The sequence below is a fragment of the Bombina bombina genome, chromosome 1 (assembly GCF_027579735.1).
Source record: "Bombina bombina isolate aBomBom1 chromosome 1, aBomBom1.pri, whole genome shotgun sequence".
Classification (NCBI taxonomy): domain Eukaryota; kingdom Metazoa; phylum Chordata; class Amphibia; order Anura; family Bombinatoridae; genus Bombina; species Bombina bombina.
This window is the reverse complement of record NC_069499.1, coordinates 1,520,297,039-1,520,313,706: the sequence shown is the minus strand read 5'-3', so window position 1 is coordinate 1,520,313,706 and position 16,668 is coordinate 1,520,297,039. Positions and strand designations below refer to the sequence as shown.

General features: G+C 40.4%; 1 protein-coding gene across 3 annotated transcripts in view; it reads left to right on the top strand.

The window, feature by feature from the left end:
* TOM1L1 (target of myb1 like 1 membrane trafficking protein) overlaps nt 1–16,668 on the top strand; it is a 263,459-nt gene that overhangs the window by 156,364 nt on the left and 90,427 nt on the right. For all 3 annotated transcript variants that reach the window (XM_053708296.1, XM_053708287.1, XM_053708301.1), the window contains one exon: nt 5,882–5,956. In XM_053708296.1, coding sequence (XP_053564271.1) covers nt 5,882–5,956 — 75 coding nt within the window. The remainder of the gene's footprint in view (nt 1–5,881; nt 5,957–16,668) is intronic.

The following is a 16,668-nucleotide window of genomic DNA, read 5'->3' as shown; positions in this document are numbered from 1 at the left end:
GAACCAGTCGGGGCAGTATATGTGTGTAGCATACAATCACCAGTCATGTTCAACTCTGGAGCAGATCTGCATTGCTGCTCAGAGATTACTTTAAAGTGATGGTAGACTTTAGCTAATCAAATGCCATATATGTAATCTTTGCCATTAAAATAGTCCATGTGTACCTTTAATTCTCTGTGAAAAGCACATGTTGAGCAAAAAGAGGCTGCTTATTGGGGTAACTAGCCATAGAACAAGCTATTATGCTATTGTTCATTCCCAGTTTGAGCGTTTCTCTCTTTTTATTTATGCAAATTATGACTCTTGGGGAAGTCTCCTTAAGCGTGATGCGGGAATCCAGATGTGGACCCGTTGCTCAGTGTGTCTGGAGGGATATGGCTGCACCTCACTGATGAGGCCCTAACCCTAATTTGACCACTCCTGTAGAATGCTACAAAATGGTCACGAACAGCTATTTGTTTTTCTTCTGTGAGGTTTCTGAGACAGTTTCCATTCTGTCCAGTGAGACATCAGCAACCTAATAAAATGAACATGGGAATAATTTAATTTCTGAACATTTACAAAATCTGTTGTGTGAGCGTATCTCTTACCTACTGTTTTTTTTTAAGCTTCTAGTGGTTCTTGTTTATATATATAAATTACAGTCCACTAGCGTAGCCAGTGTTTTCCCCAGGGTCTTTCTAGTGGGCACACCCCAAACTGATTTTACAGACCATCTGGATAAAATTTAAGCCAATAATAAGATAAGATAAGTTAATATTAAACGTTTTCTATGTTTGTTGCTCAAATTATCATTAAACCAATTTGTGTTAGAATATGCAATTCATTTGTGCATTGGATAGCTTATGTAATATTTATAAATTATAGAAAATGTTATATTACACTGTCCCCTTTCTGCTGGCAAACTTTTCTGTGGAGGACACTGGTAGTGCTATAAAATATAGATAAATTGGCTTGAGTGAATTTCAAACATGATCTTGTCTTAAAGGGAGAGTAAAGTCAAGACTAAACTTTTATTATTGACAGAACATGCAATTAAAAAAACAACTTTCAAACCTATTTCTATTGTCTAATTTTCTTTCGCCTAGATTTAGAGTTCTGCGTTAGCCGTCAAAACCAGCGTTAGGGGGTGCTAACGCTGGTTTTTACCGCCCGCTGGTATTTAGAGTCAGTCATTAAAGGGTCTAACGCTCACTTTCCATCTGCGACTTTTCCATACCGCAGATCCCCCTACGCCAATTGCATATCCTATCTTTTCAATGGGATCTTTCTAACGCTGGTATTTAGAGTCTTGGCTGAAGTGAGCGTTAGAAATCTAACGACAAAACTCCAGCCGCAGAAAAAAGTCAGGAGTTAAGAGCTTTCTGGGCTAACGCCGGTTCATAAAGCTCTTAACTACTGTGCTCTAAAGTACACTAACACCCATAAACTACCTATGTACCCCTAAACCGAGGTCCCCCCACAACGCCGCCACTCTATTAAAAATTTTTAACCCCTAATCTGCCGACCGCACACCGCCGCCACCTATGTTATCCCTATGTACCCCTAATCTGCTGCCCCTAACACCGCCGACCCCTATATTATATTTATTAACCCCTAATCTGCCACCCCAAACGTCGCCGCCACCTACCTACACTTATTAACCCCTAATCTGCCGACCGGACCTCACCGCTACTATAATAAAGTTATTAACCCCTAATCCGCCTCACTCCCGCCTCACTAACCCTATAATAAATAGTATTAACCCCTAATCTGCCCTCCCTAACATCACCGACACCTAACTTCAAGTATTAACCCCTAATCTGCTGACCGGACCTCGCCAACACTATAATAAATGCATTAACCCCTAAAGCTAAGTCTAACCCTAACACTAACACCCCCCTAATTTAAATATAATTTAAATCTACCGAAATAAATTAACTCTTATTAAATAAATTATTCCTATTTAAAGCTAAATACTTACCTGTAAAATAAACCCTAATATAGCTACAATATAACGAATAATTATATTGTAGCTATTTTAGCATTTATATTTATTTTACAGGCAACTTTGTATTTATTTTAACCAGGTACAATAGCTATTAAATAGTTATTTACTATTTAATAGCTACCTAGTTAAAATAAATACAAAACTACCTGTAAAATAAATCCTAACCTAAGTTACAATTAAACCTAACACTACACTATCAATAAATTAATTAAATAAAATACCTACAATTATCTGCAATTAAACCTAACACTGCACTATCAATAAATTAATTAAATAAAATACCTACAAATAAATACAATTAAATAAACTAACTAAAGTACAAAAAATAAAAAAAGAACTAAGTTACAAAAAATAAAAAAATATTTACAAACATTATAAAAATATTACAACAATTTTAAGCTAATTACACCTACTCTAATCCCCCTAATAAAATAACAAAGCCCCCCAAAATAAAAAAATGCCCTACCCTATTCTAAAATACAAATAGAAAAGCTCTTTTACCTTACTAGCCCTTAAAGGGCCTTTTGCGGGGCATGCCCCAAAGAATTCAGCTCTTTTGCCTGTAAAAAAAACATACAATACCCCCCGCCCCAACATTACAACCCACCACCCACATACCCCTAATCTAACCCAAACCCCCCTTAAATAAACCCTAAGCCCCTGAAGATCTTCCTACCTTATCTTCACCTCGCCGGGTACCACCGATCGGTCCAGGCTCCGAAGTCTTCATCCAAGCCCAAGCAGGGGCTGAAGATGTCCATGATCCGGCTGAAGAGGTCCATCATTGGGCAGAAGTCTTCATCCTATCCGGGCAGAAGAGGAGATCCGGACCGGTAGACATCTTCATCCAAGCGGCATCTTCGATCTTCTTCCATCCGACGACGAGCGGCTCCATCTTCAAGACCTCCTGCGCGGATCCATCCTCTTCTTCTGACGTCCTAACACAGAATGTCTATCAGCCAATCGGAATTAAGGTAGGAAAATTCTGATTGGCTGATGGAATCAGCCAATCAGATTCAAGTTCAATCCGATTGGCTGATCCAATCAGCCAATCAGATTGAGCTTGCATTCTATTGGCTGATCGGAACAGTTACAATAATATTTTATTGGTTTTGCAACAGTTCAGTTTCATTTGAGACAAGAGATAACCTTTTTTCTTTATTTTCCAATGAATAGCAAGCAGATACTTTGAATCAATAACAAGGACTTTAAACACTAAGGGCTAGATTACAAGTGGCGCTCTAAATTATCATCTGGGATGGTTATGAATCACTGCACTAACCCTAGCTAAGTTTATAAGCTGTGTGAACAGCGATACTTTGGCGTAAAGGGAACCTGCTGAAAAGCAGACTGAAGTAAAAAGGTGTGCAGAATCCTTTGCTGCATTGGAAACAATGTAATTCAGAGGTTTTCTGTGGGAAAACAAGCCTCTGGGCCTGTCTAGATTTGTTAATGAACTACACAATGAGCTATTTTGTTTATACATATATATATATGTTTGTGTAAAAAAAGGATTTTCTTAGATGTGAACTAAACCTAGGTTTAGGTCACACTGGAGGCGCTAAAGCAAACACTTATTGATGAAAAGCTGCTGGAGTGGGCCTATAGGTGTGTTCACACTACCCTTACGTGTAATCACACTGTATTAATTAAAGAGAAAACAAGGAGTGGCTCGCTGCACAGCGCTAATCAGATGTTCCAAAATAAGTAAAAGACCTAAGATGTGATAGTACCGTGATATAACCTTTTACAAATACACACAGTAAATAATCTGACCGTTCTAAACTAGTAAGCGGTCACTACTGTAATAGAGTATTGGCAGTATCAATTGAGTTAAAGAACTGCTATAAATAGACACAAAGTAAAGTAAGTAACAACATAAAACAGAAATGAAACCAAAGGTATACGAAAAAAATGTAGCAATGTGGCTAAAGGTCTTCTTAGCACTGAGTTCAAAGGCTACTATAATACAATAATACAGTCTTATACAGGATCTGCAGTACAGATATTTAGTCCAGACTTGTAATACTTCTAGACAGTGAACGACAATCCTTGTAGGGGCTCACAGCCTACTTACTTTCGTGGACCTCAATCACATGAGGTAAGATACAGGTATAGTCGACGGTAGTCTGCTCCACCGTTCCCCAGATGGTTTGCCTCAATTCCCGTGTGAAATCCCAAAAGGTTGTGGCCTTCTATGGGTTAGCGAGGCTCCGTGGGATGTTCGTGACCTGTTCGCCTCCCCAGACTTATCTCCCTTCACCGGGAGAGATGGTGACCTTCCTCTTACGGTTCCGGTGTCACTGGTTGAAGCAGATGCGCATGGCAAACGACTACCGGAGCTGATCGGCTGATGAGCTGCGAGTACGGTAATACGTGAATCACAGGAGTAAAATAGTAACGGATTTACCTGAAAGTTCTATAATGCACAAAAATAAATAAACAACAACGCCAGTGAGCCACTTCCAGAACACAGCAGGTAGTAAAGGTAAATCTTAGTAACTAATAACCAGATGAGATGTGAGAGCATCTGGTTATAGAACTTTCAGGTAAATCCGTTACTATTTTACTCCTGTGATTCACGTATTACCGTACTCGCAGCTCATCAGCCGATCATCTCCGGTAGTCGTTTGCCATGCGCATCTGCTTCAACCAGTGACACCGGAACCGTAAGAGGAAGGTCACCATCTCTCCCGGTGAAGGGAGATAAGTCTGGGGAGGCGAACAGGTCACGAACATCCCACGGAGCCTCGCTAACCCATAGAAGGCCACAACCTTTTGGGATTTCACACGGGAATTGAGGCAAACCATCTGGGGAACGGTGGAGCAGACTACCGTCGACTATACCTGTATCTTACCTCATGTGATTGAGGTCCACGAAAGTAAGTAGGCTGTGAGCCCCTACAAGGATTGTCGTTCACTGTCTAGAAGTATTACAAGTCTGGACTAAATATCTGTACTGCAGATCCTGTATAAGACTGTATTATTGTATTATAGTAGCCTTTGAACTCAGTGCTAAGAAGACCTTTAGCCACATTGCTACATTTTTTTCGTATACCTTTGGTTTCATTTCTGTTTTATGTTGTTACTTACTTTACTTTGTGTCTATTTATAGCAGTTCTTTAACTCAATTGATACTGCCAATACTCTATTACAGTAGTGACCGCTTACTAGTTTAGAACGGTCAGATTATTTACTGTGTGTATTTGTAAAAGGTTATATCACGGTACTATCACATCTTAGGTCTTTTACTTATTTTGGAACATCTGATTAGCGCTGTGCAGCGAGCCACTCCTTGTTTTCTCTATAACATATATATATATATATATATATGTGTGTGTGTCTGTATATATATATATATATATATATATATATATATATATGTGTGTGTGTATATATATATATATATATATATATATATATATGTGTGTGTGTATATATATATATATATATATATATATATATGTATATGTGTGTGTGTATATATATATATATATATATATATATATATATATATGTGTGTGTGTGTGTGTGTATATACATATATATATATATATGTGTGTGTGTGTGTGTGTATATATGTGTGTGTGTATATATATGTGTGTGTGTGTGTATATATATATATATATATATATATGTATATGTGTGTGTGTGTGTGTGTGTGTGTGTGTGTGTATATATATGTGTGTGTGTGTGTGTGTGTATGTAAAGAAAAAAAAATGTGTATATCATTTTTAATTCATTAAACTATCAACAAGCATGGTTATAAAAACGCTGTATATAAAATAAGGGTAACAGCTTTGTGGATTTAAAAAAAAAAAAAAAATTAAAAAAATTAAATTCAGCATTTCTTTAAATTTTCGTTTTCTAATTAGTTTTTTGTGTTTGCAGTTTTCCATACCCACGGATCACTCCCCTGCCTCAATCTCTATGGAGTCTACAGCAGTACATCTCTCTCCTGAGCAGGTACAGCATAAAAACCTACAGACATAGGTTGGCGCAGACAAAAATATTAAGGCAGCATTCTTAATAAGAACCATGACATATTTGCTAGCATCTATTCTTTTTTTAACTAATGTTTCATGTTATGCCATACAATAATTTGATCATATTTTCTTTTTCATGTACCCAGTTGACCACACTCTGTTTCATATATGAAATTTGTCTCTCCTTCCCCATCACTGTGTTAGTTGTAGTACACCATCCTGGTCCACAATAGTAAAAACATATATGTTAAATCAAAATAAACATAAAAAGAAACAGATTGTGTTAAAAACAACAAACAACTTTTCTTGCTACCATCACACAGCTTTTTCTACTGTCACATGATTTTACATCAAAAGTCCTCTACTGAGCATGGGCAATAAACTGACTACAGCTACAGCAGATGAAAGGAAAATATATTCCTTCATCTTCCTGTGAAGACCACAACCCCTTTTGTGACAGTAAGTAATAGACCCTTCAAAAATTAGGTTAAAAATAGAAAAAAAATGGTAAAATCCTTTTAAAATGATGAATAATAAAGATTTAAATGATTTCTATTAAGTATAACACACTGTTTAGTTATTATTCCAACAATTACTGTTTTATAGCCCTTAAAGCATTCATTTAAAAAAAAAAAAAAAAAAAAAAAAAACCTTCTCCACACCACTTCTCACCATACAACCTCCCTAAACTCGACTACTACACTCAGTAGTATTTCAGAACATACTTTGAAGGACCTTTATTTTTGTTTGCTTTATAGTTCCATGAACTTTTTTGTAGAATACTTTATCTCCCGCTTACTCTTTCTTGTATTTATATGCATCAAATCTGCTAAATGAGTCACAGACTCTAACAAATTGTCTCTCTAATCCACAGCATACTGAACCCAAACACTGGGAGATACAAAACTGTTTGGTTTATAGTATTTGGTTCCCCAATTTTTCTATGAACCTTTTTTATAATAAAATCCTGCAAAGCCAACATTTGTCTTAAAGGGATACTAAACCCAATGAGGCCCATTTATCAAGCTCCGAATGGAGCTTGAGGGCCCATGTTTCTGGCGAGTCTTCAGACTCGCCAGAAACAGCAGTTATGAAGCAGCGATTTAAAGACCGCTGCTCCATAACTCTGTCTGCCTGCTCTGAGCAGGCGGACAGGAATCACCACAATTCAACCCGATCGAGTACGATCGGGTTGATTGACACCTCCCTGCTGGCGGCCCATTGGCCGCGAGTCTGCAGGGGGCGGCATTGCACCAGCAGCTCTTGTGAGCTACTGGTGCAATGCTGAATACGGAGAGCGTATTGCTCTCTGCATTCAGCGATGTCTGTTGGATCTGATCAGCACTGTCGGATCAGGTCCGACAGACATTTGATAATTCGGCCTCAATTTCTTTCTAATGACAGGGTGAGTCCACGGATCATCATAATTACTGTTGGGAATATCACTCCTGACCAGCAGGAGGAGGCAAAGAGAACCACAGCAAAGCTGTTAAATACCACTCCCTTACCCACAACCCCCAGTCATTCTCTTTGCTTGTATCAGTTGCAAGGAGGGGTAAAGTTAGGTGTCTGTTTCTTCAATCAAGAGTTTGTTATTTTTTTAGTAGTGCAAGTTTGCTCTGGTCTTTTGGGGTTTAGCCGTAGTCCATGTCAGTCTCTTCAGTAGAGCAGTGGTGGCTTTTAAGAATTTTGGAACTTGTGGGGTATAATCCCCACTGTGCCTCCCAAGTAGTTTTGTGCTGCCCTTCTTTAAAAGCCTGAGCAGGTTTACTCAGTCTTTTTCGTTTCCACAGGTTCATGTGAGGGATGATGCCTTTCAAACCTTGTGAGCTGCCCTGCTGCCAGGCAGATTGTTATGGAGGTAAGTGTTATTTTTATTTCTGGTATGTGAACAGAAAGTTTGGCACTTATTGGGTTAATTTTCTTGGGATAATATCCCTGCTTGTGTGCAGGTGTTTTTACTTTGTAGCAGTTTTGTGGGGCACTGTTAGAGGCTTTAGGTATTCTGGCTCTGGCTTTTTTTTTTAGGAGTGCTAGTTATTATTCCTTGTTATGGCTCTATGAAGGTTATTTGTTGTTTGTGTAGGTTACACTTGAAGAAGCGCAAACTGGTCACGCAGTTTCTTTTTACTCCCAGCGGCTGTTTTGCTGAGATGAGTGTCATGCCGGCCGGGAGGTGGTTGTGTACGCCCACGATGGGCGGAGTTTGTTTAGCGCGAGTCTTTGCACGCTTTTCCTTCAGTTGCTTCCTAGTAACGGAAGTGAGAGGTTGTCGGCTTTTTCTTTGGCGTTAGTGGTTGCTGAGAGTGGAGTCCGGATTGTTTTTGTTTTCATTTTATCCTCCGGTCTTTAGGTAAGCACCTCAGCAAGGCTTGTTGAGGTGTATAGGTGCTTGATAAGGGCTCAGGGTTCATTTGAATTTCTGGCCCTTTATGTTAACGTTACTTTCTTAAAGAGATAGTAACGTTTTATTTTGGGGTTATTTTTTTCTGCAGCATTTATTTGAATAAATTATTTTTTTGTTTTTATTATTCATTGTGGAAAATGGACCAAGAGTACCTGCAAGCTGTTGCTTGCACTTTATGTGGAGCCACCTATCCCTTTTTGTTCCTCATGTATTGAGAGAACATTGCATTACAGGGATAGGCTTTTTGATTCAGAGCCTTCATTGTATAAGGCGGATGTTGTTCAGGGGTCTCCTGTTCAAGCTATACCGCAGCTTTCTCCCCATTCATCCCAATCCTTATCCTCTTCTCATGCAGTGCCCTGCGTTTTGTCTCAGGTTGTTATTTCTTTACAGGGTATGGTGACCCATATATCTTCGGCAGTATCTGAGGCTTTGTCCGCTTTTCCTGTGTTGCAGGGGAAGCACAAAAGGAAGTATAAGGTTTCTGACTCTGTTGCAGTTATGTCAAATGTTTCATCCCATAGGTCTGAGGAGGAAGATACTTCTGTGGCGTCTGAGGGTGAAATTTCAGACTCTGACAGTGTAATTCCTTCTTCTGATTCTGCGTTTTTTCCTTCAGGTTTAAGCTTGAGCACCACCGTTTGTTACTCAAGGAGGTTTTGGCTACCTTGGATGACTCTGACGCGACGGTCATAGTTACTCCTAAGAAGTCTAGTAAGCTTAATACGTTTTTTGATGTTCCTTCCGCGATGGAAGTGTTTCCTGTTCCAGATCGTGGAGGGAGCAATATCTACCTTGGCTAATAGAACCATCATTCTTATGGATAAGAAGTTGGAGGCATTGCTTAAAAGGATGTATGCTCACCAGGGAACATGCAGTGTGTATTGCTACTGTCACTAGTGCGGCAGCATATTGGTTTGATGCGTTGTCTGATTCTCTTCAGCAAGATACTTCTCTGGAGGAGATTCAGGAAAGGATCAAGGCTCTGAAGTTGGCCAATTCCTTTTTTGCGGATGCTTTCTTACAGGTCGTTCTATTCTTTCTTTGGTTGAGGAGGGTCAGTTCATGACCACAGTGGATTTAAATGATGCATATCTGCATATTCCCATCTACAGGGACCATCACAGGTTTCTGAGATTTTCATTTCTAGACAAACATTTTCAGTTTGTCGCTCTTCCATTTGCTCTTGCAATAGCTCCCAGAATTTTCTCAAAGGTTCTGGGAGCGTTGTTGGCGGTGCTTCGGTTGCAGGGTGTTGCAGTGGCGCCTTATCTGGACGACATTCTGGTTCAGGCCCCATCTTTTCAACAAGCAAGCTCCCACACGGAGTTGTTGTTGTCTTTTCTGCGCTCCCTCGGTTGGAAGATGAATTTAGGAAAAAGTTCCTTGATTCCAGCTACAAGAGTGGTATTTTTGGGAACCATTATAGATTTGGTTCTTCCCATAAATATCCTAGAGCTTGTGGTCATCTTTAATGCTCTTTTGACGTGGCCTCAGTTAGCTTCAACCCAGTTTATCAGGTTTCACTCGGACAATATAATGTCAGTGGCTTACATCAATCATCATAGAGGAACTCGGAGTTCCTTGGCCATGACAGAGCTTGCCAGGAATATTCAGTGGGCAGAGACCCACAGTTGTTGTCTGTCTGCGATCCACATTCCAGGGGTGGACATTTGGGAAGCGGATTTTCTGAGCAGACAGACTTTCCATCCAGGGAAGTGGGAACTTCATCCAGAGGTTTTTTCTTACTTGATCCTCAAGTGGGGACAGCCGGAGTTGGATCTCATGGCATCTCACCAGAATGCCAAGCTTCCGAGGTATGGGTCAAGGTCAAGGGACCCTCAAGCTGTACTGATAGATGCTCTGGCAGTTCCTTGGGATTTCAGTCTAGCGTATGTTTTCCCTCTGTTCGCTCTCCTTCCATGGGTCATTGCTCGAATCAGGCAGGAGAGGGCGTCAGTAATTCTTATTGCTCCGACATGGCCTCGCAGGATCTGGTATGCAGATCTGGTGGAGATGTCGTCATTTCCACCTTGGAGTCTTCCGTTAAGTAAGGACCTTCTTCAGGGGCCCTTCCTTCATCCAAATCTTGTTTCTCTGAAGCTGACTGCTTGGAGATTGAATGCTTGATATTATCTAAGCATGGTTTTTCTAAGTCGGTTATTGAGACTATGATTCAGCCGCATAAGCCTGTGACTAGAAAGATTTACCATAAAATATGGAGTAAATATCTGTATTGGTGTGAATCCAGAGGCTACTCTTGGAGTAGAGTTAGGATTCCTAGGATTTTGTCTTTTCTCCAGGAGTGTCTGGAGAAGGGTTTATCTGCTAGTACCTTGAAGGGTCAATCTTCTGCTTTATCTATTTTGTTACACAAGCGTCTGGTGGATGTGCCAGATGTTCAGTCTTTTTGTCAGGCCCTGGTTAGAATCCGGTCTATGTTTAAGTTTGCTACTCCTCCTTGGAGTCTTAATTTGGTTCTTAGAGTTCTTCAACAGGCTCCATTTAAGCCTATGGTCCATATTTATCAAGCTCCTTACGGAGCTTGAAGGGCCGTGTTTCTGGCGAGTTTTCAGACTCGCCAGAAACACAAGTTATGAAGCAGCGGTCACCAAGACCGCTGCTCCATAACCTGTCCACCTGCTCTGAGCAGGCGGACAGATATCGCCGGAAATCAACCCGATCGAGTACGATCAGGTTGATTGACACCCCCTGCTGACGGCCGATTGGCCGCAAGTCTGCAGGGGGCGGCGTTGCACCAGCAACTCTTGTGAGCTGCTGGTACAATGCTGAATACGAAGAGGGTATTGCTCTCTGTATTCAGCGAGGTCTGGCGGACCTGATCTGCAATGTCGGATCAGGTACGCCAGACCTTGATAAATAGAGACCTATGCGTTCTTTGGATATTAAGATGTTATCCTGGAAAGTTTTGTTTTTGGTTGCTTTTTCGTCGGCTCAGTTTCCGAGCTTTCAGCGTTGCAGTGTGAATCTCCTTTCCATGTTTTTCATTCTGATAAGGTAGTACTGCGTACTGCGTTAGGTTTCCTTCCCAAGGTGGTTTCGGATATCAATATTAATCAAGAGATTGTTGTTCCTTCCTTGTGTCCTAATTCTACTTCTCATATGGAGCGTATGTTGCACAACCTGGATGTGGTGCGTGCGTTAAACTTTTATTTGCAGGCGACTAAGGATTTTCGCCAGTCTTCTTCTTTATTTGTTGTTTTTTCTGGGAAGCGCAAGGGTCAGAAAGCTACGGCTACTTCTCTTTCTTTTTGGTTGAGGAGTGTTATTCTCTTGGCGTATGAGACTGCTGGACAGTAGCCTCCTGAGAAAATCACGGCTCATTCCACGAGGGCTGTTTCTTCTTCTTGGGCCTTCAAAAATGGTGCTTTTGTAGAACAGATTTGCAAGGCTGCCACTTGGTCATCTTTGCACACTTTTTCTAAATTTTACAAATTTGATACTTTTGCTTCTGCTGAGGCTTCTTTTGGGAGAAAGGTTCTTCAAGCAGTGGTACCTTCTGTTTAGGTTTACTGCCTTGTCCCTCCCTTATCATCCGTGTCCTCTGGCTTGGGTATTGGTTCTCAGCAGTAATTATGATGATCCGTGGACTCACCGTGTCATTAGAAAGAAAACAAAATTTATGCTTACCTGATACATTTATTTACACGGTGAGTCCACGGCCCAAACTGTATTTTTCAGTTTATTATTCCATAAACCTCAGGCACCTCTGCACCTTGTATTACTTCCTTTCTCCTTTCCCTTTGGTCGAATGACTGGGGGTTGTGGGTAGGGGAGTGGTATTTAACAGCTGTGCTGTGGTGCTCTTTGCCTCCTCCTGCTAGTCAGGAGTGATATTCCCAACAGTAATTATGATGATCCGTGGACTCACCGTGTCAAGAAATAACATAATTTATGTAAGAACTTACCTAATAAATTAATTTCTTTCATATTAGCAAGAGTCCATGAGCTAGTGACGTATGGGATATACATTCCTACCAGGAGGGGCAAAGTTTCCCAAACCTTAAAATGCCTATAAATACACCCCTCACCACACCCACAATTCAGTTTAACGAATAGCCAAGCAAGTGGGGTGATAAGAAAGGTGCGAAAGCATCAAAAAATAAGGAATTGGAATAATTGTGCTTTATACAAAAAAATCATAACCACCACAAAAAAGGGTGGGTCTCATGGACTCTTGCTAATATGAAAGAAATTAATTTATCAGGTAAGTTCTTACATAAATTATGTTTTCTTTCATGTAATTAGCAAGAGTCCATGAGCTAGTGACGTATGGGATAGCAGATACCCAAGATGTGGAACTTCCACGCAAGAGTCACTAGAGAGGGAGGGATAAAATAAAGACAGCCAATTCCGCTGAAAAAAATAATCCACAACCCAAATCAAAAAGTTTTAATCCTTATAATGAAAAGAACTGAAATTATAAGCAGACGAATCAAACAGAAACAGCTGCCTGAAGTACTTTTCTACCAAAAACTGCTTCAGAAGAAGAAAACACATCAAAATGGTAGAATTTAGTAAAAGTATGCAAAGAAGACCAAGTGGCCGCTTTGCAAATCTGATCAACAGAAGCTTCATTCCTAAAGGCCCAGGAAGTAGAAACTGACCTAGTAGAATGAGCCGTAATTCTTTGAGGCGGGGACTTACCCGACTCCACATAAGCATGATGAATCAAAGACTTTAACCAAGATGCCAAAGAAATGGCAGAAGCCTTCTGACCTTTCTTGGGACCAGAAAAAAACAACAAATAGACTAGAAGTCTTTCTAAAATCTTTAGTAGCTTCAACATAATATTTCAAAGCTCTAACTACATCCAAAGAATGTAACAATCTTTCCTTAGAATTCTTAGGATTAGGACATAACGAAGGGACAACAATTTCCCTACTAATGTTGTTAGAATTCACAACCTTCGGTAAAAATTGAAATGAAGTCTGCAACACCGCCTTATCCTGATGAAAAATCAGAAAAGGAGATTCACAAGAAAGAGCAGATAACTCAGAAACTATTCTAGCAGAAGAGATAGCCAAAAGGAACAATACTTTCCAAGAAAGTAATTTAATGTCCAGAGAATGCATAGGCTCAAAAGGAGGAGCCTGTAAAGCTGTCAAAACCAAATTAAGACTCCAAGGAGGAGAGATTGGCTTAATAACAGGTTTGATATGGACCAAAGCCTTTACAAAACAATGAATATCAGGAAGATTAGCAATCTTTCTGTGAAAAAGTACAGAAAGAGCAGAGATTTGTCCTTTCAAAGAACTTGCAGACAAACCTTTATCCAAACCATTCTGAAGAAATTGTAAAATTCTAGGAATTCTGAAAGAATGCCAGGCGAATTAATGAAAAGAGCACCAAGAGATGTAAGTCTTCCAAACTCGATAATAAATCTTTCTAGAGACAGATTTCCGAGCCTGTAACATAGTATTAATCACTGAGTCAGAGAAACCTCTATGACTAAGAATTAAGCGTTCAATCTCCATACCTTCAAATTTAATAATTTGAGATCCTGATGGAAAAAAGGGCCTTGAGATAGAAGGTCTGGCCTTAACGGAAGTGTCCAAGGCTGGCAACTGGCCATCCGAACGAGATCCGCAAACCAAAACCTGTGAGGCCATGCTGGAGCCACCAGCAGTACAAATGAGCGCTCCAATAGAATTTTGGAGATTACTTTCGGAAGAAGAACTAGTTGCGGAAAGATATAAGCAGGATGATAATTCCAAGGAATTGACAACGCATCCACTGCTTCCGCCTGAGGATCCCGGGATCTGGACAGATACCTGGGAAGTTTCTTGTTTAGATGAGAGGCCATCAGATCTATTTCTGGAAGTCCCCACATTTGAACAATCTGGAGAAAAACCTCTGGATGAAGGGAGCATTCGCCCGGATGTAACGTCTGGCGACTGAGATAATCCGCTTCCCAATTGTCTACACCTGGGATGTGAACCGCAGAAATTAGACAGGAGCTGGATTCCGCCCATACAAGTATCCAAGATACTTCTTTCATAGCTTGAGGACTGTGAGTCCCCCCTTGATGATTGACATATGCCACGGTCGTGACATTGTCTGTTTGAAAACAAACAAACGATTCTCTCTTCAGAAGAGGCCAGTACTGAAGAGCTCTGAAAATCGCACGGAGTTCCAAAATATTGATTGGTAATCTCGCCTCCTGAGATTTCCAAACCCCTTGCGCTGTCAGAGATCCCCAAACCGCTCCCCAACCTGATAGACTCGCATCTGTTGAGATCACAGTCCAGGTTGGACGAACGAAAGAGGCCCCTTGAATTAAACTATGGTGATTCATCCACCACGTTAGAGATGATCGAACATTGGGATTTAAGGATATCATTTGTGATATCCTTGTATAATCCCTGCACCACTGGTTCAGCATACAAAGCTGGAGTGGTCTCGTGTGAAAACGAGCAAAAGGGATCGCGTCCGATGCAGCAGTCATGAGACCTAAAATCTCCATGCATAATGCTACCGAAGGGAACAATTGAGACTGAAGGTTTCGACAGGCTGAAACCAATTTCAGACTTCTCTTTTCTGTCAGAGACAAAGTCATGGACACTGAATCTATTTGGAAACCTAAAAAGGTTACCCTTGTCTGAGGAATCAAGGAACTCTTTGGTAAATTGATCCTCCAACCATGTCTTTGAAGAAACAACACAAGTTGATTCGTATGAGATTCTGCAGAAAGTGAAGACTGAGCAAGTACCAAGATGTCGTCCAAATAAGGAAATACCGCAATACCCTGTTCTCTGATTACAGAGAGAAGGGCACTGAGAACCTTCGAAAACATTCTCGGCGCTGTTGCTAGACCAAATGGAAGAGCAACAAACTGGTAATGCTTGTCTAGAAAAGAGAATCTCAGGAACTGAAAGTGATCTGGATGAATTGGAATATGCAGGTATGCATCCTGTAAATCTATTGTAGACATATAATGCCCTTGCTGAACAAAAGGCAGAATAGTTCTTATAGTTACCATCTTGAATGTTGGTATCCTTACATAACGATTCAATATTTTTAGATCCAGAACTGGTCTGAAAGAATTCTCTTTCTTTGGTACGATGAATAGATTTGAATAAAACCCCAGACCCTGTTCCAGAACTGGAACTGGCATAATTACCCCAGCTAACTCTAGGTCTGAAACACATTTCAGAAACGCCTGAGCTTTTACTGGATTGACTGGAATGCGTGAGAGAAAGAATCTTCTCACAGGCGGTCTTACTTTGAAACCTATTCTGTACCCTTGTGAAACAAGGTTCTGAATCCAAAGATTGTGAACCGAATTGATCCAAACATCTTTGAAAAATCGCAACCTGCCCCCTACCAGCTGTGCTGGAATGAGGGCCGCACCTTCATGCGGATTTAGGGGCTGGCTTTGACTTTCTGGAAGGCTTAGATTTATTCCAGATTGGATTAGGTTTCCAACCGGAAACCGTTCCTTTAGGGGAAGGATCGGGCTTCTGCTCCTTCTGACGAAAGGAACGAAAACGATTAGCAGCCCTGTAATTACCTTTAGATTTTTTACCCTGAGGCAAAAAGGCACCCTTTCCACCAGTAACAGTTGAAATTATAGAATCCAACTGAGAACCAAACAATTTATTACCTTGGAAAGAGAGAGAAAGCAAAGTTGATTTAGAACTCATATCTACATTCCAGGATTTAAGCCATAAAGCTTGTCTAGCTAAAATAGCTAAAGACATATACCGGACATCAACTCTAATGATATAAAAAATGGCATCACAGACAAAATTATTAGCGTGTTGAAGAAGTTTAACAATGCTATAAGTGTTATGATCTGTTACTTGTTGCGCTAAAGTCTCCAACCAAAAAGTTGAGGCCGCAGCAACATCAGCCAAAGAGATAGCAGGTCTAAGTAGATTACCTGAACATAAATAAGCTTTTCTCAAAAAAGATTACATTTTCCTATCTAAAGGATCTTTAAACGAAGTGCTATCTGCCTTAGGAATAGCAGTACGTTTGGCAAGAGTAGAGATAGCCCCATCGACTTTAGGGATTTTATCCCAAAATTCCAGTCTATCAGATGGCACAGGGTACAATTTCTTAAACCTTGGAGAAGGAGTAAATGAAGTACCCAGACTATCCCATTCCCTAGCAATCACATCTGAGATAGCATCAGGAACGGGAAAAACTTCCGGAATTAACACATGAGGTTTATAAACCGAATTTAAACGTTTAGTAGTTCTAGAATCAAGAGGACTGGACTCCTCCATATCTAGAGCAATCAAAACTTCTTTAAGCAA